Here is a 26695-nt window from a genome sequence, read left to right on the forward strand (position 1 = left end):
ATTATTTCCAAGATCCTGGATCCACATGTAGCCTCTTCTACAACTGCCTACTTTATGCCACTTTTAATAAGATATTAATGAGAAACAATACAAATTCTATCTTCTCTATCATTCTTTTTGACATATTAATAAGTGCCAAAATAGTTAACAGATATATACTTAAAGAATCATGAATGATTACTAAATTGCTTAATATATATTAATAAATTACAAAGTTTTGCCCTTGAAGAAATGTTTGATGTACTATTGAGAGCATAATGCTAAAAAAAAATCTGTATTATTCATAGATACTTGTGAGCTTGGGCCAAGTTAGAAAAAAAATGTTGTCTCCATGGTCTTCTTACAAAAAAGCAATAGCTATTAAAGAACTAATCCAACTGTTTTCTTTATATCATGTAAGATAAATCAAAACAAAAAAAGATGCCAGTTTTTATTCAATAAAACATTACTTTCATTTAGCAAAGAATAATGCACAAATACAGCTTTCAGTGCATAGCTTTTAAGAAAGGAAAAAATATTAACATCATATATTAACAAATTACTAATCACAACATATTGTGATTGACTAGAAATTAGTAAGATTATACTATAAAGTTTTCTAAAGTCCATGATTCTGAAGTTTGTATTTTGTTCACTTATTATTCAACTGTTTCAGATTTAGGACTGAACTCAATGACACGCATACACTCTCATCAGGCCACTGTCTTCATTTATTAAACTTGTAGCAAAACCACAGGAATATAACAATAATATTTCCAACTTACAGAAAATTCTATAGCCACACAATTCATTTTCCAAGAATTCTTTAAAGGTTTGGAGTAACAGAGTATACCTGAAGTGACAGTTCTTTTTCCTTTTTCTTGAGCCATTTGACGAATTTTTTTCTTCAGATCAAGTCGTTCTTCCTCTAGACTTTCAATCTACAAGGTATAAACTATTAGTATTTCTCTTTGCTTCAACCAGGAAAATAACCAGTTGACTACTGCACTTGCCTCTTTCAAAAGAATCTGGTTTTCAGCTCTGTATTGCTGCTGTTTTAAACTTTTGCTATTTCTAAATTCAGTTAAATCGATCATTGTCATTGGTTCAAGGCCTAAAATAAAAAGCAATATGATTAAAATCATATTAATATTCAAATGAGCTACAAAAACACTGTATATAACAACTGGTTATCATCAAGCAACTGGTTATAATCTATTTAGCCAGCATCACTGAAGAAAGGGGTACTTTTTGTGTAAGAATTCTTTAGGTATTTGAACTGTATAAGCTACAATTTTATCACAATTTTTAATGGAAATCCTGACAAAAACATATTATGATCTGTCTTCTCCATGTTGGACTATCATAGTGGTACTATCATGTATTAAGAACAGAAGCTTTGAAATAAAACAGATGGGTTCAATTCCCACTTTTAATGATTAACTAGTTGTAGGGATAATATTGTATGTATGTATGTATGTATATATGTATTTCTTCTTGGCTTACTGTCAGGGGTATAATAAAATTAACCCAAATAAAGTATTTATAGCTTAGCACAGAGTAGTCATTATTAATATCAATTATATTATCAAGACTAGACTGACGTTCTCAGTGTGCCTCTTTCCTATTTTCCTATTACTAAGATGCCACCATGCTCTGAAAACCAGATATCAAGATTGTCTCAATAATTATGAAGCAAGACTTGGGGCCTTTAAAATACAGAAAGTCTGATGTTTGTGACTACTATCTATATAGTTCAGTCATCTTTACAAACTTCCAGATTGAAGTTGGCCATAATCTGATAGGTCAAATTGATTAGACTAAGTCTACTTTGAGGTCCTGGCATGACTCTGGGTCCTACTTAGAAACTTTTACAAATAAATAGTATGTATAAAATATTTACTTTTTTTTCCTCTGGAGAATAGTTTTTACAGGTGATCACTTTGACCCTAGAAGAGCATTAATTGGTATCTACCAAGTATATAATTAAGGAGAAAGCAATGGCACCCTACTCTAGTATTCTTGCCTGGAAAATCCCATGGATGGAGAAGCCTGGTAGGCTGCAGACCATGGGGTCACTAAGAGTCAGTCACGACTGAGCAACTTCACTTTCATGCATTGGAGAAGGGAATGGCAACCCACTCCAGTGTTCTTGCCTGGAGAATCCCAGGGATGGCGGAGCCTGGTGGGCTGCCATCTATGGGGTCGCACAGAGTTGGACACGGCTAAAGCGACTTAGTAGCGAGTATAATTAAATCATTATTTACAACATTATTTTCATTTTCAAGTAGAAATTTACTGTCATAACATTCAAACTAGTGAACTATTCACTAGTGAACTATTTACTGATATCAACATACAAACTTTCAAGCTATATTTACTACTTCTTATAATCAGTAATAACCTTAAATACTCAACCTAAGTAAAACTTAATCTAAACTATAAAATTCAAGTATTTATCAAATAAAGTCTTAAAAAGGATTAAACAGTATTTCTAAATGTTTCCAACATTCATCTGAAGTTAGAGCACTTTGCAAACTAACAAATTACTTTTGTTGAAAATAAAGGTAACTTGTAATATATGGTATTAAGTTAGCAGACTTTCATTTTTTAAACAAGCAATTATTATTGAGGAGATCTTGGACTGAATATACCAGCGCTCCAGATCTGGCCAACTATCATCCCAATTTCATCAAATCCATAATCCCACTTCAATTGGAACAGTTCCACTTTTACTAATTTTAAATATTTTTATAGGAAAAATTATTTGGGGAAAAAAGAGTATCCAATTATTAAAAATAAAAATAAACAACAAAAAATGACTTGACAATTAGGATTGAGCAAATTCCCTATCTTAAAAGATGCCTTACCCATGCGCTCTCTAAGTGCCTCATTTTCATCAAGAAAATCATTGATCTTCAACTCAAGCTTATTGATTTCCTTTGTCAATACTTCAATCTCTCGATCTCTTATTTTAATTTGGTTTTTACAATTCTTTATTTCAATAACAGCATCTTCTAAACCATAAACTCCCTGAAAAATACCCAATGTGATTTAAATATAACATTGTTTATTTGAATAAATTCTCAAGTTCATAAATTTGTTTTCTTATTAAGTTGAGGGGAAGTGCACAAATAACTAAGATTTATATCTTTAAACTGTGTTTTTTTTAATGCTACTTTTAAAAAACAAATCCAGGAGTAATAACAACAGGAAATGGAACAATTGACCTTTCCCAGTACAGCATCCTAATGGTAAAGCAACTCAGAATATTACATATTTAACACTTAACAACATATGGAAAAAGAACAGTAAGGGAGAATCAGCAACACCATTAGAATAAGTAGGTTATCGGTTGTGTGATATAGCAGTAACCAGATTTAAAAATATAAAAAGTACAAAGTAGAGCTGTGTTGGCACAGTATGTAGCAAACCCACCCCATTACAACTTTTATACAATCAGTGGTGTCACATGGTGGTACAATGGCATAGATTACAAAGAATCGAATCCAGGTGCCTCAGCAAGCTGATTATCTGGGCAAAAGCCTTTAGCCAAATGGTTTGAAAACAATTTTCCTGCCAAAAAGTTAATGCTACACAGAAGTTTGAAAACTTCAGTGTAACTCAGTTAGCATAACCTTTATCATAAGATACTTCTGGAATGTTTTTAAATGCACACAGTGAATGGCACAGAACAGTCTCACTTGAAGTGGCTCCGTGATTGACAAGATAAAAATACATACGGATTCATAATCTTTTAATCGCTTCAAAGTCTCAACAAGCTCTTTATCCTTTTCCCTAGCATCAGCCTCAGCCAGTTCAGCTGTTCTCTCAGCCTCTTTAGTTCTCTCTTCTAAAATTTGAACCTTAGACTGAATTTTCATATAATGAGTCCGCTGTGAAAGTGTTGAAGCTCCTACAGGGTAAAAATTAAAATCATCAATGAACTGAAGTGATTACTTACTCCTATAAATGACTGATTCCAATATGGGAAGCAGGAAGAGTGGTATGTCATTTAAAAAAGACCATTTAATATTACAAATTTATATTTATAAAATAAACTACCACACAATTGCACTCATCTCACACGCTAGTAAAGAAATGCTCAAAATTCTCCAAGCCAGGCTTCAGCAGTATGTGAACCGTGAACTTCCAGATGTTCAAGCTGTATTTAGAAAAGGCAGAGGAACCAGAGATCAAATTGCCAACATCTAATGGATTATCGAAAAAGCAAGAAAGTTCCGTAAAACATCTATTTCTGCTTTATTGACTATGCCAAAGCCTTTGACTGTGTGGATCACAATAAACTGTGGAAAACTCTGAAAGAGATGGGAATACCAGACCACTTGACCTGCCTCTTGAGAAACCTGTATGCAGGTCAGGAAGCAACAGTTAGAACTAGACATGGAACAACAGATTGGTTCCAAATAGGAAAAGGAGTATGTCAAGGCTGTATATTGTCATCCTGCTTATTTAACTTATATGCAGAGTACATCATGAGAAACACTGGGCTGGAAGAGGCACAAGCTAAAATCAAGATTGCAGGGAGAAATATCAATCACCTCAGATATGCAGATGACACCACCCTTATGGCAGAAAGTGAAGAGGAACTAAAAAGCCTCTTGATGAAAGTGAAAGAGGAGAGTGAAAAAGTCGGCTTAAAGCTCAACATTCAGAAAACAAAGATCATGGCATCTGGTCCCATCACTTCATGGCAAATAGATGGGGAAACAGTGGAAACAGTGGCTGACTATTGTTCTGGCCTCCAAAATCACTGCAGATGGTGATGGCAGCCATGAAATTAAAAGACGCTTACTCTTTGGAAGGAAAGTTATGACCAACCTAGACAGCATATTAAAAAGCAGAGACATTACTTTGCCAGCAAAGGTCCCCGTCTAGTCAAGGCTATGATTTTTCCAGTGGTCATGTATGGATGTGAGAGTTGGACTACAAGGAAAGCTGAGCACCGAAGAATTGATGCTTTTGAACTGTGGTGTTGGAGAAGACTCTTCAGAGTCCCTTAGACTGCAAGGAGTTCCAACCAGTCCATCCTAAAGGAGATCAATCCTGGGTGTTCATTGGTAGGACTGATGTTGAAGCTCAAACTCCAATACTTTGGCCACCTGATGTGAAGAGCTGACTCATCTGAAAAGACCGCGAGGCTGGGAAAGATTGAGCGCCGGAGGAGAAGGGGATGACAGAGGATGAGACGGTTGGATGGCATCACCGACTCAATGGATGTGGGTTTAGGTGGACTCCGGCAGTTGCTGATGGACAGGGAGGCCTGTCATGGTGCAGTTCATGGGATCACAAAGAGTCGGACACAACTGAGTGACTGAACTGAACTGAATTCAGTTTTATTAATAAAACTAAAAAGGATTCTAAGAAAATCTTCTTAGCTGAAAGGGAATGGATTATAAAAGATTGGAAAGCCCTGCTTTACAAGGAATGATCATTGTGGCCCATTGTGTCCACTGTAATAGAATTATGGTCTTTTAGTTGGACACATGGCCACTTCAAATAAAGACTAAATTTCCACGTATATTTCAGTAGCCAAGGGTGGCCATGTGACTAAAGGGTATAAACAGAAAGACCATGTGCACATTTTCAGGAAATGTTTTTTAAAGGAGAGGAGTGAAACTTTCTTTTCTCCTTCCTTCTGCCTGCCAGCTGGAATATGTACATTAGGGCTCCAGCCAGACTCACACAGTCTTCTTATAACATGAGATGGAAACCACATGTTGAGATAGGCACAGCAACAAGATAATAGGGACTTGGTATCTGGTATTTGTACAACTAGCACACCAACCCTATACAAGTTGCCTCAACTTTTATTATATTATGGAAAAGTGCATCCCCATCCTGTTTAAAGCACTGTTACATCTGAAATTTTTTTTCTATCACTTGCAATTAAACCTAACTGCAACTAGTTGCTAAAAATTCCTACTTGTACATCTTACCAAATTGTTGCTAAGACCAAAATAAGCATTCCCATCATTTTAAAATTTACTGCCAATAATCACTCTTATATAGTAAACATCTACCGAATTATATGGTTTATATTTATATAAGGCATTGGTCTAGTGTGGGAGATCACATGTGTTTGTAAGAAGTGAGCCCTGCTCTCTGGAGAATGTGGAAGAGGCTGCTGTCCCCAAAATTTATTCTCCCTTTCTTCTGCATTGTTGTTCAGTTGCTAAGTAGTGTCTGACTCTTTGCGATCCCATGGACTGCAGCACGCCAGGCTCCTCCGTCCTTTACTACCTCTTGGAGTTTGCTCAAATTCATGTCCATTGAGTTGGTGATGCTATCTAATCATCTCATCCTCTGCCACCCCTTTCTCCTTTTGCCTTCAATCTTTCCCAGCGTCAAGGTCTTTCCCAATGACTTGGCTCTTCGATTAGGTGACCAAAATACTGGAGCTTCAGCCTCAGCCATCAGTCCTTCCCGTGAATATTCAGGGTTGGCTTCCTTCAGCACTGACTGGTTTGATCTCCTTGCAGTCTGTAAGGACTTCTGCTGCATGACCCTTCCGCAGTAAATTACTGCCTATCCTTCAGTACATGCTCTTTGCTCCTTGCCTCCTCTTGCTCTCTCTCGCTGTTTGGGACTGGATGTGAGGGTAAGGTCCTGTTCTACATGAGGCAAATGAAGGCAGTACCCTAGACCACCTAATTCTAGATCAGTACACAAGTGAGAAATAAACTTCCATCATGATTTTTGCCACCATTTTTCAGATGCTCCTGAAAGCTAAAACTAATCCAAATCAATGAAGGGGGAACACCATTAACTGACAAATACATGTTAAAGTTAAGACAAAGAGACTATGTAGTATATACCCCTCTGTAGGCTTTAGGGGTCATATGACTACAGACCAACATAGTGTCATTAAATAAGACCTCTTCCTTATTTGACAGCAGAGATCAACTGTCAGCTTTCCTCTTCTTGACCAGAACATGCAAACCCCACAATACCTATCATCCTTTTAAAGTAATTTAAGCTACTGGCAAAATATAACTCTCATACATACATAATACAGACACACATATAAATAAGTATATCCAGTGGACCTTGATGGTGCTCAATGATCACAGTACATTTCCCGAGTCTGTTCATTCTTCAGATGACCAGTTCATACCTTCTCTTTACTTCTTTCACCTCAAACTTCTAATACATCTGCCTCTCTCCTCAGTTTCATCTGAGAACTCTGCTTGTTTACTGAGAAAATAGAAGTTTCTACTGTCAGGACATCTACCCAACCACATTCAACTCCATGTATACACTCTAGCTTTCTTCCTGCTGCTATGGGTAACGCTCTGTGTTCCTAAGCTTGCTACTCTAGTGAACACTAGGTCCCATCCCATTGCCTCCTCAAGGCTATTAGTCCAGAAGTCCTTCTCTCATTCCCCTGCTTCATCAGTTCATGAATTGCTTCTTCTTTAATGGATCTTTCCTATTAACTTAGAAACATGATTATTTCATCCATTTAAAAAACACTTTTTACCCTTCTTCCCCCAAGATACCACTCTATTTCTCTCTTTTCCTTTGCAGAAATCGCCCTCAGAAGTTTTCTATTTGCCCTATTTCATCTCTGTATTTTCTCTTGAACTAAAAACCACCACTGATAAATCCAGTGTTCAATTTTCAGCGCTCCTCTTGACTTAGCAGCAGCAATGAACACAGCGCTGAACACAGCTGCCTATGCTCTTCCATAATGACATTCCTCATGAGTTTCGGAGCTCCTTACACTGCTGGTTTTCCTCCCATCTCCCTGGTCTTTTCTCTTCAGTCTCTTTGGTTGTGCCTTGTCATCTCCCCAGGCTCTAAGGTAGAAGCATCCCAGAGCTTGGTCTTAAGATTTTTCTTCTTAACCAACAATCTCTATCTTCCCCCTTGATCATCTCAGCCAGCTTCATGACTTCCACTACCGTTTTTATGCATACAGTTCCCAAATTGGTATGTTTAGCCTAGACTATCCTCCTGAAGCTGAGACTTTTATATACAAGTACCTACTTAAGGGCTTCCCTGGTGGCTCGGTCAGTAAAGAAACTGCCTGCAATTCAGGAGACTGCCTTCACGAGAACTGGGTTCGATCTCTGGGTCAGGAAGATCCCCTGGAGGAGGAAATGGCAACCCACTCTAGTATTCTTGCCTGGGAAATCCCACAGATAGAGGAGACTGAAGGCAACAGTCCATAGAGTCACCAATGTCAGACATGACTTAGCGACTACCCCACCACCACCACCACCACCTACTTAACACTTTCACTCAGATGTCTAATAAGCATATCTCACTTAACAAATCTTATTTAACTAAGTATCCGATCATCTCTAAACCTTCTCTTTCCACAGTCCTCCCCAGCATTCAGACCGAAAACCTTGATAACTTTCTTACCTCTTACATCTTATCTGTCAGCAAATTTCATTTCCATCACCTTCAAAATGCATCCAGAACTGACTATACATAACTTCACTGCTACCTCCATGCTTTTGGCTACCGTCACCTTTCCCCAGGTTGCTGCAATAGATTTACTGCAAGCAGGTTTCTCTGCTTCTGTCCTTACCACTCCTCAAGTCTATGGCAAACACAGTCCAAGTCAAACTACATCACTCCTTTCTTCAGAAACTTTCCTTGATATCCATTCTCACTTAAAAGAAAAGCCAAAGTCCTTGCAATGAATTGTAAGGAAGGCCCCATGTGATACAGCCTTACCTCTCTGATTGCATACCAATGACTGCCCACCTGCTCACTCTACTCCAGGCAAAATGGCTTCTTTGCTGTCCCTCAAACATGCACCATGCACTCCTGCTTCAGTACCCTGAGCTTATTTGCCCCCCCTCAGGAACATATGCATGGTTCCCTCCCTCAGTTCCTTTAAGTCTTTGTTTAAATATCTCCTCAGTGAGGCTTTTGCTTCACTATCTAAATTACCACCACACCTTCACCAACACCACCAACACCATTACTTCACTTACACAAAAACACACACACAGACTCACTCATTATTTCCCATGTCTTATTTTTTTATCTTGGCAATCATAATAAATGGACTTACTATGTCATAGAATTATGAACAGTTTGCATTCATGTGCTCTAGTATAACTATAGCATGTAGTGTTATGGAAATACAGGATCAATGATGTTGTAAGGACTTACATTCAAAAGATTTGATGAGTTAGGTAAGCCTGCATGGCCCAGGGTAGGGAGAAAATGACATTATCAAGTTGGATAAGATTAATTCAAATGTTGACAAGTCAATTACTTTTGAAAAATCTCTGCAACATTGTTACACTTATCAAAAGTTTATTTTCTTTCATTCTCTGTTGATTACAAAAAGGAAGATAAATACTATCACCATTTTTCATTTCTTTTATACAGCCAATCTGACAAGAGGTTAATGTAATTTTCATCAGAGAAAATCTATAGAAAATACTGCCACCATTTACAAGTTTAAACACTAGTATCACATGTAAAGTAGTTAATAATATCAAGTAAAATTTTTTAAAAATATGATAAAATTCAAATAGAGAAAAATCAACAATATATCTATTGCTATAACATAATTCCATTATAATAAAAATAAAACTTTTTAAAATTTAATGGTATCTAAAATAACTACATACTTATAAAACATTGAATTACCTTTATTTCTTTGGAGCTCGTTTTTCATATCTTCAATTATAAACGTATTTTTTTCCATTTCTTTTGTATATTGTTCAACTTGCTCACTGAGCATTTTAATTTGACTATCTCGTTCTTGTATACCCTATAAAATATTTTGAATATCACATATTTTCACTTTCTGAATATTAATATACAATTTAGAAGTAAGAGGGCTTCCCTTGTGGCTCAGCTGGTAAAGAATCCACCTGCAATGTGAGAAACCTGGGTTCGATTCCTGGGTTGGGAAGATCCCCTGGAGAAGGGAAAGGCTACCCACTCCAGTATTCTGGCCTGGAGAATTCCATGGACGGTATAGTCCATGGAATTGCAAAGAGTCAGACACAACTGAGCAACTTTCACTAGAAGTAAGAAAAAGGTAGGTCTTGTTTTATTCAACAGAATTTTAAAATATATTTTTGTATAAGTCAAAACTCTTTTACTATTTTGTATACCTCAACTACACTAATCACTGTAGGTATACTGCTGTCTCTCTAGTACTTAAAGATAATACAAGGGCTAGCACTCCGGCAAACAGAAATTCTAGAACTCTCTATTGTTTGTGACTTATGACTTCTTTTGTGTTATTTTCCCTCACATCCAACTGTCTTTTTATCATTTTGTTTCCGTTTTGCCTTGTGCTTTTTTTCCCTTACCCAACTTCACTTTCACCCTTATAGTACACTTCACATGAAAATCTTGTCCTTTGCAACTGTCCTTATTCTCCAAATACTCCAAAATTTCCTTCCTTCTTTTAGACTATGACTGGAGAAAACAGTTTATGCAAGTGTAACTTCTTTCCTTTTTGTCCTTTCCTTCTTTTATTTTTGATCATGCCACACAGCTTGCAAGATCTTAGTTCCCAGACCAGGGATCGAACTCATGTCCCCTGAAGTGGACGCATTGAGTCCTAACCACTGGACTACCAGGCATATATGAATACATTGGTACTAAATATAAAAATTTAATGCAGTACAAATTACAGCCATATTTTAGTTTATTTCACATTGTACATCATATTTCAGCACTAAAACCCAGTATATAATAAAGTTTAGTAAGAGTATTAGGATATTTAAATTTCTAAAAGTTTCTAATAGTTCCTTATAAATAATTCCCAAACAATAAATGTATTATCTGCATCAACAGAGAAAAATATGCAAAATAATTCTATTCCTAACTCTAAACCTAATTATAATTTTTGCTTAGGAGTGGATGGTATAAGAAACTTCTGAAGACTTTATTATCTACCCAAAGGGGCCAGTGACTAGATTAGGCACAGGAGATAAATGAAAGACAGTTCAGAATTTCACTTCCAACTTTAATAAAACTCAATGACAAATTAAATTTTGAGAAAGTTTTACCTGTTGTAGAGCCATAACATTACTTTTATCAGCATCAAGCTGGGCATTTTTCAGTTTGTCCCGCAGACTATGTAACATTTGCTGATACTCGATAATTTCATCATCTTTAGAAGACAAAATTAACTAGAAATAAACAAAATAAGGTTTGTTACATAACAGCAAAATTAATAAACCATTTCTCATTTATGATCAACACTTCAATATATACCATTAGCAGATCAAGAAAATACAGGCAAAAAAATCTTGGAAGTGAGAAAATAGCAACAATTGGAATACCATTGTCCCTTTTGTGCATACAGCCTGAAGTTCAAATAAGAAGTGATTCAAAGATATACACTGTGCTTTTTTCTTTTTAAGGAATTCAATCTTTTCATTTAAACAACGTCAAGTTTTCAAAACCCATTCCTCAAACAAGAAGATATAACCACTTCCCTGCAATTACAAAGTGTATACAACTAATCTTTAAAAAGAAAACATTAAAATAACATGAAGAAGCATAAATATCCTGAATGAATGAAAGAGGCATATCTACAAAGAAAAATTACAGTCATACAGTCATTAAAAACAAAGCAATACTATATGTACTGATGTAAACTAAAACTTAAAAGATACTAAGTAAAAACAAAGTGAAGAATACATTTACTAATGTCTCTCCTCCAAAATTAAATGATTAAAAACAACTCTAGAGGTCTACACATGACAGTTCTTAAGACTTTTCTAGCTAAGACATTTTATACATCTTTGGAAATGCCTAATAAAAATGTCACTAACCAGTACAAAGCCTTTAAAGAAAATTAAGACTAAAAATTGAAATCAATTGAAAAAAAGCACCTTCCACTCTTCTACTTTTGCATTCACAGCTGCCATGATTGGATCATCTTCTTCATTTTTTGCTTTCAGAAGGTCTGTAAGCTCCTGTACCTAAAAGGCAACAATTATTTCATAAACGTTGTAAAGTAGTATAACACAAACATATTTATTATAACTGAACATTTATACATGCATTATACACAATTTTGGCCGTGTAGGCCAAATTGTGTGGATTTTCCGGTTGCGGCTAGTAATAAGCATACACATGCACATATATACATATATACTTAAAGGCATATTCATTCTTGGAGCAGTAGCTAGGGTGACATTAAATGGTTTGTGCATCTTTACAGTTGTAAAAAATTACTTTTTGCTCCAGGAGTTGGTGATGGACAGGGAGGCCCAGTGTGCTGCACTCATGGGGTTGCAAAGAGTCGGACATGACTGAGCGACTGAACTGAACTGACTGAATTATATTTTTAAGCATTACTCTATTTTTTAACAAGTTTAATCCTGTGTAAATAGTGAACAATATACTGGTTTCTATGACATGCAGAGTACATTTATTCTAAGGTGTAAAATTAAACTTTATGGTTCACAGGACCTCCAAGAGTCTTTAGTAGAAAATTCCCCATATTAATAGCTTTCGAGGACTGCTGTCTATATACTCATTCAGATATCACCCATACATGGCAAGAAGTATAAGGTATGTGTAAGGAAACTAGAAAACCATATAGAGGCAAATATATCAGCATGGTAACATATTACAGTGTAAGATGGTATATTAGACCATAAGACAAAATCTCATATCCTAGAAAGTTAAGGTACTTTCCAATTTCAAATATACAGTAATGAGGCAATATGAAGTCTGTCCAAATAAGTTAATCTAACAAGAATCCTTACTTGAAGCCGGTAATGATCATTTTCTTTTTTTAACTGGTCCATCATACTATCTGTCTGATGCACAACAGCTTTCATCCTATTATATTCATCAGTCATCTTCTCCATTTCCTGGACAGACTCCTCTAAATTTTTTCTCATTTCTTGATTCTGAAGTTCAATTTTCTCATTAGCTTCTGTTAAAGTCTAGGAAAGATAAAGGCATTATAGTTAAAAACAATGTAATAAAACAAATTAAAATTAAAATTAAATGGAATCATAAGTGTTTGCTGGAGAAAATGGAACTTTATAGATACTTAGTATCAACTAAATCAAATTTACCAACTAAATCAAGTATCAAGAAAACTGTAACTAAGAATCCTAGTTCTTAAGAAATGCACAAGACAGACATATAACAAGAATTAATTTGCAAGATTTGGAACTCCAAAGATGCAATTTATTTCATGTTTTACAAATACACATTTGCAGATTTACACTAAATATATTTAAATGTAGGTCTAAATACTAGATTTACATTACAATGAAAGTTTTATAAAAAATTATGGCTTTGAACTGACTTCCATTCATTTTACCTGAATTTCATCCAGATATTGGACAAGTTCATAGTTTTTTTTAGACAACTGTGATCGGTAGTCACTGTCTTCTCCTCTTCTTGATAAAAGTGTTTCTTTTTGCGAATCTATTTGTTTTTGATAGTCAATAATATCCTGACGAAGCTGTTCATTCTGAAGGTAGATCAAACACAATATTCTATTTAAAAAAACTATCCAAAGAAACAAAATTTCACCCTCTAAATAATCTAAAAACAGACCTTTAAAATCCCAAGGTTTCACAACACTTAAAGCCTCACCTTTTTCTTTAGACGTTTGTTCTCCAGAAAAGGACAAGAAGAAGGTAATTAGAAATGAGAAAGATAATATATAATTAAGTATAATAATAAGAAATTAAAGGAAAAAAAAGAAATTTTAGGAGAATAAGATATTATTTTGGATAATCAAAGAAAGCAAGAATATTAATTACCAACCAAAGCAAAAAAAATTTTCATTATATTAAAAAATAAAATTCATTATAAACAATGTACATTATTTGGCTCAGAAGAACCAAATAATTAACAGATTTGTAAGATTTCATAAGAAGCAAAAGTTTTAAAAGAATGCCAGATAAAATAAGAGGAAGTAAGGCAGAAATCCACTCACATACTGAGTTAGCAAACTAGCAAAGAACAGCTTAAAAAAGAAAGTAAGATTTACCCACACAGATCTAACCAATGAATGCAGTATTTAAGGACCTCCTCTTTCTATTTATTTTCTATTTCCCTAAGACAAAGTCACATGATAAAAATCACAGTTCAAAAACATCATTACTTAAACAATTCCAGTTCTGGTTAAAGAATTAATTTATGGAAGCTTTTTTAATAAGTATCTTTGCTGAACCACAACTACTGAATTTTTTTTACCAACCTCTCTCCTTAATTTGCTGTTTTCATTTTCTGCCTCCTCATTTCGAAGAGCCAACTAAAATAGCAAAAAACAAATAAAAAAGATAAAATTCAGCAGTAATTCAACATAATGTCAGGTTTTCAGTTTCTCATCAATAAAGCAGAGAATGTTTAATTACTGAGGACTTCATGTTGACCCAAGACATGAACAGTTAGCCAAAATTTTGAAAACTAAGGATAGGAAGGATTAAGCAGGTTGAGTTTAAAAAACAAAAAACTCTAACCAAAGGATACAGAAAACAAAACCATTACTCTTATTCCTCAGCCTAAAACCTATTAATGAGCAGTCTTCTATCCAAGGTCTCTACCATTTTGCAGTTCTATCATCAGAGCTAAAAGACTTCGCTCTCAGGGAGCATTAAATTACTTAGAAATACAAAGCAGTACAACATAATGCTTAAAAAGAACCATGGATGCTTGGATTTTGGCTGGGGAAACTAAAAAGATATCACTGGGTCAACAGAGGAAATCTGATTATGGACTATCTATTAGAAAACAGCACTGAACTGATATTACATTTCCTGAGTATGCTAATTATATAAGTAGTTATATTGAAAAATACCTCTCCTTTCAGTGGAAATATACTGTAATATTTAAGAATAAAATATCATAATATTTGTAATATTTAAATAAGAAGTACCACGCTATCTCACATTAATTCTAATGGCTCACCAAAAAAGAAAGGAGAAGAGAGGGAAGCAAGAGGAGGAGGGGAAGGGAGGGAAGTAAGTCTGTGTGTGCAAAGACACTGACAGATAAAGCATGTGTAACACGGTGTTAACTGGTGAGCCTATATAAAGAGTATGTGAGTGTTTCCTGCTTTTCCTAAAATCTTCATGAAGGTAAAGTTTTCAAAACAAAAAGTTTAAAGAAAGTTCATAATAAAATGCAATGTGCTATACAAATTTGGGGGCTTCCCTGGTGGCTCAGCAGTGAAAAACCTGCCTGCAGTACAGGAGCCATAGGAGACAGGGGTTCAATCCCTGGGTTGGGAAGATCCTTTGGAGGAGAGCATGGCAACCCACTCCAGTATTCTTGCCTGGAGAATCCCATGGACAGAGGAGCCTGAAGGGCTACAGTCCCTACGGTCGCAAAGAGTTGGACACAACTGAAGTGATGCACGCTTACAAATTTTACAAGTTTACCATTATCATTAGCATCATCTGGGAATTAAGAAACAGTCCTATCCTGTTTTGAACTGGGAAATTTAACAAGAAAACACGTCAAGAACTTAAAGGCAAAACCGTTTACGCTACTAATGCTCATTTTCCTTGGTTTTTGAAACATCATACTCCTGATACTTTTCTTGGGCTGTTCCTTGAAGGACTCTATTTCATTAGACATTTCTATGCCTCAGAATTCAGCCTTCCAATCACTTCTATTGCTTCAGTATCTATGACCCACAAACTCTTATCATCTACCCAGTGTCTCTCATGATTTCCTATCCACAGATATCCTTTTGGAATATGCACGTTCCACAACAAGGAAAGCCGCTGCAATGAGAGGCCCACAGAATGCTACTAAAGAGTAGACCATACTCACTGCAGCTAGAGAAAGCCCACGCAGTAATGAAGATCCAGTGTAGCCAAAAATAAATTAATTTAAAACCTGTTTTTAAAAAATTCAAACTCAAAAAAAAAAGAAGACTGACTTATGTATACCTTTCCATAGTATCCCACAGCATTCTTATATCTGAATGTATCCCCAGAGTATCCTACTATCTTATATTATCTTTGTAATTGACAGTGAATATGGCTAAGAAACAGAATAGTATGCCCACTGTATCCTTAGTATTTCACATGCTATAAATACTCAGTAAAACTGAATGACTGGCGAAGGGCAAAAACAAATTGCCAAAGCAACTCATATCCATATTCTATTTCAAGGAACCTAGTGGCTGGACAGGTATATTAACTATGTATTCAAGTTGTCCCTGAATATTCATTAGAAAAACTGATGCTGAAGCTCTAGTACTTTGGCACCATCAGCAAAGAGCTGACTCACTGGAAAAGAGCCTGATCCTGTGAAAGATTGAGGGCAGAGAAGGGGGCGACAGAGGCTGAGATAATTGGATGGCATCATTGACTCAATGGACATGAGCTTGAGCAAACTCTGAGAAATAGTGAAGGACAGAAAAGCCTGATACGCTGCATTCCTTGGTGTTGCAGAGTCAGACACGACTTAGCGACTGAACAAGTTGTCTGTGTGTGTGTCTAAGAATAAAGATAGTAGTCTAGGATATGAATCAACAAGATAGTTCTGATTAGCTAACAGTGAGTGGTATCAGTGATGAGAAGTTGATGAATACACAGGCTAGACAAAGAACAATAGCCTAGAAAAAGACACACACAGAAATCTCCCTAAGCAATTCTATTACTGTACAGCATAAGCAGGATCCTGCATGATAAGATATCTATAGTTATGTTTCACTGAGTCAGCTAAACAGATAATTCACCAAGAGCTTATTCTTCATTTTTGTTGTTGTTATTTAGTCACTAAGTCATGTCCAACTCTTCAGTGACCTCACGGACTGTAGTGCATCACAGTCCACTGTCCATGGGATTTTCTAGGCAAGAATACTGGAATAAGTTGCCATTTCCTTCTCGAGTTCAGTTCAGTTGTTCAGTCTTGTCCAACTCTTTGCAACCCTGTGGACTGCAGCACGCCAGGCCTCCCTGTCCATCACCAACTCCTGGAGTTTACTCAAACTCATGTCCATTGAGTTGATGATGCCATCAAACCATCTCATCCTCTGTCGTCCCCTTCTCCTCCTGCCCCAATCCCTTCCAGCATCAGAGTCTTTTCCAATGAGTCAGCTCTTCGCATCAGGTGGCCAAAGTATTGGAGTTTCAGCTTCAACATCACTCCTTCCAATGTACACCCAGGACTAATCTCCTTTAAGATGGACTGGTTGGATCTCCTTGCTTGTCCAAGGGACTCTCAAGACTCTTCTCCAACACCACAGTTCAAAAGCATCAATTCTCTGGTGCTTAGCTTTCCTTATAGTCCAACTCTCACATCCATACATGACCACTGGAAAAACCATAGCCTTGATTAGATGGACCTTTGTTGGCAAAGTAATGTCTCTGTTGTTTAATACGCTGTCTAAGTTGGTCATAACTTTCCTTCCAAGGAGTAAGCGTCTTTTCATTTCATGGCTGCAATCACTATCTGCAGTGATTCTAGAGCCCAGAAAAATAAAGTCTGACACTGTTTCCACTGTTTCCCCATCTATTTGCCATGAAGTGATGGGACCAGATGCCATGATCTTAGTTTTCTGAACACTGAGCTTTAAGTCAACTTTTTCACTCTCCTCTTTCATGTTCATCAAGAGGCTTTTTAGTTCTTCACTTTCTGCCCTAAGGGTGGTATCATCCGCATATCTGAGGTTACTGATATTTCTCCTGGCAATCTTGATTCCAGCTTGTGCTTCTTCCAGCCCAGCGTTTCTCATGATGTATTCTGCATATAAGTTAAATAAGCAGGGTGACAACAGACAGCCTTAACATAGTCCTTTTCCTATTTGGAACCAGTCTGCTGTTCCTTGTCCAGTTCTAACTGTTGCTTTTTGACCTGCGTACAGATTTCTCAAGAGACAGGTCAGGTGGTCTGGTATTCCCATCTCTTTCAGAATTTTCCACAGCTTATTGTGATCCACACAGTCAAAGGTTTTGGCATAGTCAATAAAGCAGAAATAGATGTTTTTCTGGAACTCTCTTGCTCTTTTGATGATCCAGAGGATGTTGACAATTTGTTCTCTGCTTCCTCTGCCTTTTCTAAACCAGGTTGAACATCTGGAAGTTCACGGTTTACCTATTGCTGAAGCCTGGCTTGGAGAATTTTGAGCATTACTTTACTAGTGTGTGAGATGAGTGCAACTGTGCAGTAGTTTGAGCATTCTTTGGCATTGCCTTTCTTTGGGATTGGAATGGAAACTGACCTTTTTCTGTGGCCACTGCTGACTTTTCCAAATTTGCTGACATATTGAGGATCCTCCAAACCCACACGTTCTGCGATGGCAGGTGGATTGTTTACCACTAAGCCACCATTCGTCACCTTTAGGTGGCATCAATCTACACTTTTTTCACTGCAAAAACTATACAGATATTAATAGTTTACTTTTACATTACTTCCGAACTACCTAATAAAATAGATACATCAAGAATGGGAATCAGGACTTCCCTGGAGACCCAGAGGTTAAGACTGCATGCTTCCAATGCAGGGGTCGTGTGTTTGATCCCTGGTAGGAGAACCAAAATCCTACATGTCCCATGGCACAGCCAAAAAAAAAAGAATAGGAATGTTTTTCCTTATGTATCAGTCTACGATGAATTCTTTTTAAATATCAACATTACCTCATAATCAATGTCATACTTGTATTTATGACAATCTATTTCCAAGAGAACAATGGACAAAATAAGATTATCAGGACATGATACAACATTGACCTTATAAAGGACACAAAAAGCTTCTGGGCATCAGGGATGGGACAACTAATACATATATACACCAAATTTTTTAATAAGTCAGTGACAGTGGAGGCATAAAAAGGAAACATACTGTTTTCTAAAAGGAAATATACATTTACCTGCAAAAATATAATTTTTTTCTCAAACTAAATGTAAGTGAACATTGAATTATTTTATAAGTAACAAGTATAACATAAGAGGTAATAATAAACCATGCTTGTATAAAAGATAACACATTATGATTTAATATATGAACTGATTTACAAAATGGTGACATTATCACTCTTTAAGAACCTCTATATTACATAAAGTGAGGTATGCCTGAAAATAAAAAATTTGATTATTATTGAATATATCACTAAAGATTAATTTCCAAGTCTACCACTAATATAAATACAAATTTCTTTTTTCCCAAATTATGACAAATAAGAAAATCAGTTGATTTTGAATGCCTAATTTTCTCCTATCAGTATTCCAGGCTAAATCATCAACTTTATGTAAAGAATTCTTAACATCTGCAGAAAAAGATACCTCCATATATAAAAAATTAATGTCTAGGTCATATTCATTCACTAGAAATACCTGATCCATTTAAAGACATGATGACAACAACAGCTATGATATAAAACCTTAGAAACACATATAGATCAATTTCTACAAATACATAAAACATAAAACTTGGTATCATTACTAAAAATGATAAAAAGTATAAACAGGTAGTGTTTTTGGGTAACTTGAACAGTTAAGAGTCAATGGAAAAATGTGCCTCACTTGTTCATTAACTTTCTTTTCTTTCTCCAACTCTTTTTCCATGTCCTCCAATTCTCTATCTTTTTGTTCCAATTGCTTTTCAAGTTGGCGAATTTCATCACGTAAAAACCGAGTGTCACGTCCACCTGCAGAGTGCTGTGCCATCTGAAAGCAAGAAACCAAAAGTATAAATTAATTCCATTACATTTGGAGATTCAAATGAATCAACAGCAAACAAATAATTATTTTGACTTTTAAATTTTATTATAATCAGCACCAAGTGTTTAAAATCAAGCTGCTGAAGAACCATTTTTATTGAGCTTATTTAGGCTTTAGTTCACAGACAACCCTTTAAGCTCTTCCTAAGCCACCCAGAGCTACAAAGAATTGAGTGTCAATCACTCAGATCCTGTTATAGCCAAGCCACAGGCATCAGGGTAAACTACAAAGGCATATAACGGTCTACGCAATGAACTATTTAGGCTTTCCCTGAGTATCAGAGCTCTGAAACAACACCAGAATCCACCTGAGCCTCCACACTAGTCACTGACCCATGGAGCTTTTAAGCAGCCCTTCCCCTCATATCACTGACTCATATTTACACCAGTGCTATCTAAGAGAACTTTCTAGGATAATGGAAATGTTCTCTGCACTGCCACTATATACATGTTTCTACTGAGCACTTGAAATGCAACTAGTGTAGCTAAAGAAATGAATCCTTAAGTTGTAATTAATTTACACAGTAATTAATTTAAATGCTAACAGCCACACATGGTTAGTGCTATCATATTAGACATCCAGACTTAGATTACCTTTAAAATCTTGCAGCAGACTAAATACATTTTGCTTCATATTCCAGTTCCTTTGGGTCATGGTCGAAAACCAAAAATCCTCTGGTCCTCTAATCTGTCTCTAAGTCATCTCCCTGCCATGCAGTTCTGTTATTCTTCTATGTTAACCAAATTTTTCATACTCTTTACCTCCCTCAAAAAGCTTCCCATTATGCTCTCAAAGAAAATCTTCCAAGATAAACTAGTATTTTATTTCCCCAGCCTTTCCACTGACTTATCCTTTCTACCTCCTTGCTTTAGCTATAGTTTGGCTCTTTTAGTACACTACTTCATTTGGAACTTTTTCAGATTGGAAATGCTTATTCTTTCACATCTCATATACCTAGGGGTTAAGAAAAGGTGTTGATTTACGCCAAACTATAATTTCTAGGCTATCATTCCTCCGCCATCCTGTAAAAACTCCTCCTGCTGCTTTGATTCTCACATGATAGCCAGCTTTCTTATCACTACGTATTCATGGTAGTAGCAAACTACCAACTTCTCAGTCATTCCTTCACAAAATTCACTGAGAAATTTTGGCACATGGCTCACAGTCTTCCATCAAAAGTCCCCAAGCAATTGCCACATATGTAACTCTCATTCTGGACTTTCTTTTTTAAAACTCTCTTCTTGTCTGCATTATAGTCTCACACTCCCATCCCCACACCAGGACCTTGTCCAAGCAGAAACATTCTTCAATTATTCACAAAACATCTGCCCTTTTACCTCACAAGACCCTTTAATGCCTTGACTCCTCTTCTCCTTAATCTCCCCCTAACATGCCAATCTTGATTTCCTTGCCTATTTAGCTTTTTATAATCACCACTTCAACCAATATCTCCACCTGGCCTATTCTTCTATTCTGTAGCAGTTGCCCTGCTAAACACTAGCACAGACTTGATCTGACTCCATTAACTCACTTGTGATTGTACTTAGTTGCGTCTGACACTTTGTGACCCTTTGGACTATAGCCCACCAGGCTCCTCAGTTCGTGGGATTTTCCTGGCAGGAATACCAGAGTGGGCTGTAGCCCACTTTTTCTGGCCGGGAAAATACCACGAACTGAGGATCAAACCCGCATCTCCTACATCTCCTGCATTGCAGGCAGATTCCTTACCCACTGAGCCATTGGGGAAGCTCTCATAATTCAATTAACAAGTACTTATTGAGAATGACTGGTAATTCCCTAGAAGCTGGATATACAATAAGGAATAAAAAATAAAACCATCTGAATCCATAGAGATAATATGTGAAAGAACCAAGATCTGAACATTCCAGATCCTGAAATCTCCAGTTCATTCTCCATATATTTTAGGTTTTATCTGACTTCTTTAAAGTTTGACTACACATCTCCCACTCTTAGCAGATGACCTCTTCATCCTCTCAAATTCCAGGCATTAAACCTACCAACATGAAAAGCTTCTGTAAACATCCATTCTTCCTTCCTTCCAAGTACAAAGGAAAAAGGGTCCTTCCTCTTTATAAAGACTAATCCATTTTTATCACATTCTTTCCAATAATCTCCATAATTTCACTGTATTCATTTATGTTCACATTTTGGCTCTTGGCTTTTGCAAAAAGCTTCTCTTCTCCTATATCTTTCTGTCACTCAAATTTCCTCAAATTCCAACATGCCTCACTACACCTCAGTAATAGTAATCTCTCTGTATATTTCTCTAGACTGTAAGCTCCATGAGGTTACTCAACATTTTTATTTTGTTCACAATTGGATGTACAATCCTTAATAGAATTTAAGGTACATAAATAGGCATGTAAAATATATACTAAACAAATAATAATAAACACAGTATCATTTCAGTGATTTTCCAGCCAAATATAATAAAAAAATCTGAAAATAATAATTGAAAATGATAATATTTATGACAATTATACCCTAAGAAATACAAAAGAACATACCTCTAGTTCATTTTCCAGTTTCATTACTTTAGTTTTTAATTGATTTTCTATTAAAAAAGATAAATGTTTGAATTGGTTAGATCTCAAAACAAAACTTTTCAATAAATTTCAACAAAATAATAAAATTAATTTTTAAAGTCTATCATATTTAAAATAAGGTAACACAAGAGAAAGTAACTATTTCATACATTTTCCATGAAACAGGAGTTCTAAAAAAACCTTTCAAAATAACTATACACATTTTATAGACTCTATATTAAAGCTGATTCTCTATTGCTTAGTGAATAAATGGAAGTCACTCTTTAACACCACAGTAATCCTTTCTCCAAGGCACTTACCAAATTTTGCTTGTTCTTCACCAGCTTTTTCAACTTCTTCCAAAGCTAGCTCTACTTCTTGAGCTTTCATCTAAACATTAAAAAAAGTTATTTCAGTATGCCTTTACATCAGAATATAAGCACTAAAAATAAGAATTTAGTTTTATTTACTGTCCTACTACTTAGGGCCTGCAGTGCCTGGCACAAGGAGACATTCTGCAAATATCTGCTGAATGAATAGGTGAATTTCTTACTTAAGGCTATAATTTCCAGATTCCTAGAAGTTTGAAACATCTTTGATTCCTCTTTTTCCTTCAAGTCTGAAATCAAGCTTTGCAACTTTCCCTTTGTAATGTTTTCAGCTATCTTTTCTCTGTTTTAATTTTCATTACTCTAGCCCATAATTTTATGTCTAACTTCTTACATAATGTTATGTCTAAACTGCTTCAATTCTCTTTAATGTGTTGTTTAATATAACTAATTTAACCTTCTGAAGGCAACTGTATAGCTCAAAAACCTTTAACGGCTTCTAACTGTTGAGCATAAGATATGCCTTTAAGGCCCTGGACAGCTTATTCCAAACTATATCCAACATCTGTTTCTTCTACAACCTGCTGTAAACTTTCTGCACTTGTCTCCTCAAGTGTAAAGAATATGCATATTTCCTATCCCCAGTTTTTATTTATGGTAACTTTCAGCTCTAGAGGGCTTCCCTTGTGGCTCAGCTGGTAAAGAATCCACCTGCAATGCAGGAGACCTGGGTTCAATCCCTGGGTTGAGAAGATTCCCTGGAGAAGGGAAAGGCGACCTACTCCAGTATTCTGGCCTGGAGAATCCCATGACCTGTATAGTCCATGGGGTTGCAAAGATTCAGACAGGACCGAGTGACTTTCACCTTCACTTTTTACTTTCAGCTCTAGAGGGCTTCCCAGATGGCACTAACCTGCCTGCCAATGTAGGAGGCATGAGAGATATGAGTCAGGAAGTTCCCTTGGAGGAGATCAGGGCAACCCACTCCAGTATTCTTGCCTGGAGAATCCCATGCACAGAGGAGCCTGGCAGGCTACAGTCCATAGGATTACAAAAGGAGCCTGGCAGACTACAGTCCACAGGGTTACAAAGAGTCGGACATGACTAAAGTGACTTAGCACATATGCATACCAGCGCTAGAAGCTCGTTAACACTTTACCACTGCCTCCACTTACCTAAAACTACTCAACAGTCTTTGACCTTTATAAGGTATGAAAGTGAGTGATCATCGATCAGCCGTGTCTGACTCTTTGCGACTCCATGGACTATATAGCCCACGGGATTCTCCAGGCCAGAATACTGGAGTGGGTAGCCGTTCCCTTTTCCAGGGGATCTTCCCAACCCAGGGATTGAACCCAGGTCTTCTGCTTTACAGGCAGATTCTTTACCTGCTGAGCCACAGCAAAGCTCTTAAAAGGTATCATTTCAGTTCAGTGGGTCAGTTGTGTCCGACTCTTTGCAACCCCATGAATCACAGCCTGCCAGGCCTCCCTGTCCATCACCAACTCCCAGAGTTTACCCAAATTCATGTCCATTGAGTCGGTGATGCCATCCAGCCACCTCATCTCCTGTCGTCCCATTCTCCTCCTGCCCCCAATTCCTCCCAGCATGTAAAAGGTATTCTCACATCTAAATCTCTTCCTCTCCTAACAAATCCCTGCAGTGGTTGGCTACTCTAACAAATTATAACATAATTAACATAAAACAGGCTTCCCTGATACCTCAGTTGATAAAGAATCTGCCTGCAATGCAGGAAACCCTGGTTCGATTCCTGGGTTGGGAAGATCCGCTGGAAAAGGGATAGGCTACCCACTCCAGTATTCTTGGGCTTCCCTTGTGGCTCAGCTGGTAAAGAACTGCCTACCATGAGGGAGACCTGGGTTCAATCCCTGGGTTGGGAAGATTCCCTGGAGAAGGGAAAGGCTACTCATTCTAGTATTCTGGCCTGGAGAATTCCATAGACTATATAGTCCATGGGGTCACAAAGAGTCAGACACAACTGAGCAACTTTCACTCACTAATGTAAGACATCCCTATGCTTTTTAAAACACAACTGTTCTGTTTCCCCTACACATTCTTTAAGGAACTTTAGCTGTCATTTAGATTTTACAAAGTGCTTTAGAGATTAACTTATCTAAGAAGTGATTCTTAAGCTTTCTCTAATAGTCAAAGCTACTATTAAAGTACTGCATACAAACCTTCATTAATGATTGAGTAATTCTAAAAAGGTGTATCATATTTTCTTGACTTTCACTTTTTAGCTCATTTACTTCCACCTAAGTAAAGAGAAAAGCAACAATTTCATATTTTATAATCCTTAAACAAAATATAAGAATTCTTTCAGTTGTTACCATTCAGTGATTTCAGGGACAATTTAATCATAGTTGTATATATGTATCTATGCTTTATCAATTAAGTACCTTGGATAAGGAAATTAATAAATTATCTGCCAATTCTTCTTGACGAGGCAGCTCATCTGGGTCAACCTTTCTTATTTCTTTCCAGTTTATATTAGGTGGCATCTTGAATTCTTTCACTGTGCTTTACCTTCTGTAACAAAACAAGTGGGTATTAGCATTTACAAGGTAAGTAGCATTACTGTCTTTACAGTAATTTAAAGTTGTTACAGATCACATTGTTACAACTCTCTACGGAGTTTGCAAACAGTTATTGCTTCTCAATTGTGTAACAGATATGTCGATTAAATAGCCTGTATGAAAAGTACAGCAGTTGCAAAAAATCATCAGATATTTTATAGGTCAAATAATTACGAAAGCTTCCATGCTTAAACTAATCTAAGTCAGAACTAAGATTCTGAGTCCCGCTCCTCCACGACCCCTTACCACCTCGAACACCTAATGGTGCCAAGCGCGGGGGTGCTTGAAAGGCTGAAATTGAGCCCCGATTCGGAGAAACAAAAACTAGGATTTAAGAAAAAAAAAGTGAGGAAATATACGACTGAAACGAGTGCAGCTGGGCCTGGGAAATCAGGGCTGCAGCGAAAGGCAAGCAAACCGATTGCGGACAGGAGGCTAAGCAACGGGGAAACTGAGCTGTTGTCTACCTGGGCCCCGAAGGTTAAAGAACCTGTGTGGGAAGAGACTCGGTTTGCGCTCACCAGGATCCACCTACCTACACCAAACCTGGCAACCAGCGGCGGCCGCTCAGCTACCGTACCCACTCGGCCCGGCCCAGCCGCCAAACCTGACCGCTCTCCAGCGCCCTTCCTATCGGACACTGGATCCCGCCAACTGGTCCGGAGCGAGTAATAGCGACAGCGGCTGCTAGGCGACCCCATTCCCCACCCCGCCGAGGCCGCAACAAGGGCCCGGATGCTAGCGATGCCTACATTTCACGACCGTGGGTGATGCTTTACGTTCAGATTCCCGCGCGAGTTCCCTGCACTGTGTGTTATGGACGAAGTGAAGGCGTGAGGTGAGGACTCCAAATCCCAAAATGCAGTTCTGCCTGGAGGCCGGGACTTTTAGGACGATGAAGTCTCTGAGAAGTGGAGGTAGGCCGTTCCCGGCGTGCAGTGCGGGAGGCTGCGGCGGTACCGGGGTGCGGGGGGACCGCCCGGAGGCGGGAGGCGCTGCTGCCGAGGCGTGTCTGCGCTGGTGACCTGAAAGAGGCCGAACATGACTGTGCCTTCGGTGGCGTCGCTCGCCGGACCGCTCTTCCCGAGGTTTCTCTAAGTCAACCCCGGGTGGAACTGCTCCCAGGTGAGGTCGGGCTATTGGTTAGTGGCGGGGAGGAGTTAACGGGAGCGGTCCCGGGTGAGAGAAGCTCCTGCCTTTGGGGCCGAGGGGCCCGGCCAGAGTCTGAAGAGGTGGGAAGACGCCGCCCTCTCCTTGGGCGTTCGCTGGCGACGCCCTGGGTGGTGCCCTCTGTAAAAAGGCAGAAATCTTAGCTTCTTCGATTTCATAGTCTGTCTCTGTACAGTGGAGTGGGGGCCGCGAGCTTGGCAGGGGGCGAGTGAGAATTTGGGAAGAGGACACTGCATCCTCCGACCTCGGCCGCCTTACCTGTAGCCCCATTATCTTCGCGGGTTGACGGACTAGAAGATTGAGCGAAGGTTCCAGAGAGGAGAGGTTAGAACTTGCCCAGGCCACTGCTAGGAGGTAGAAAGGGAAGGCTGCTCTGTACTCACCAGCCCTGTTGCTGTCACTTGCTT

The 26695-nt window shown here is 37.6% G+C and overlaps 1 protein-coding gene across 1 annotated transcript in view; it reads right to left on the bottom strand.

Annotated features, from left to right (window-relative positions):
- Nucleotides 1–25767, bottom strand: part of CEP290 (centrosomal protein 290) — a 90997-nt gene extending 65230 nt beyond the window's left edge. The window contains exons 1-16 of the mRNA XM_052640092.1: nt 25654–25767; nt 24942–25071; nt 24720–24797; nt 22513–22582; nt 22175–22221; nt 19449–19592; nt 14171–14224; nt 13283–13435; nt 12714–12896; nt 11832–11921; nt 11001–11123; nt 9622–9745; nt 3723–3895; nt 2850–3012; nt 993–1093; nt 833–920 (exon numbers count right to left, since the gene is read on the bottom strand). Coding sequence (XP_052496052.1) covers nt 833–920; nt 993–1093; nt 2850–3012; nt 3723–3895; nt 9622–9745; nt 11001–11123; nt 11832–11921; nt 12714–12896; nt 13283–13435; nt 14171–14224; nt 19449–19592; nt 22175–22221; nt 22513–22582; nt 24720–24797; nt 24942–25043 — 1693 coding nt within the window. The 5' untranslated portion in view covers nt 25044–25071; nt 25654–25767. The remainder of the gene's footprint in view (nt 1–832; nt 921–992; nt 1094–2849; nt 3013–3722; nt 3896–9621; nt 9746–11000; nt 11124–11831; nt 11922–12713; nt 12897–13282; nt 13436–14170; nt 14225–19448; nt 19593–22174; nt 22222–22512; nt 22583–24719; nt 24798–24941; nt 25072–25653) is intronic.
- Between the last annotated feature and the right edge of the window lie 928 nt (nt 25768–26695).

The sequence above is a fragment of the Budorcas taxicolor genome, chromosome 5 (assembly GCF_023091745.1).
Source record: "Budorcas taxicolor isolate Tak-1 chromosome 5, Takin1.1, whole genome shotgun sequence".
NCBI lineage: Eukaryota > Metazoa > Chordata > Mammalia > Artiodactyla > Bovidae > Budorcas > Budorcas taxicolor.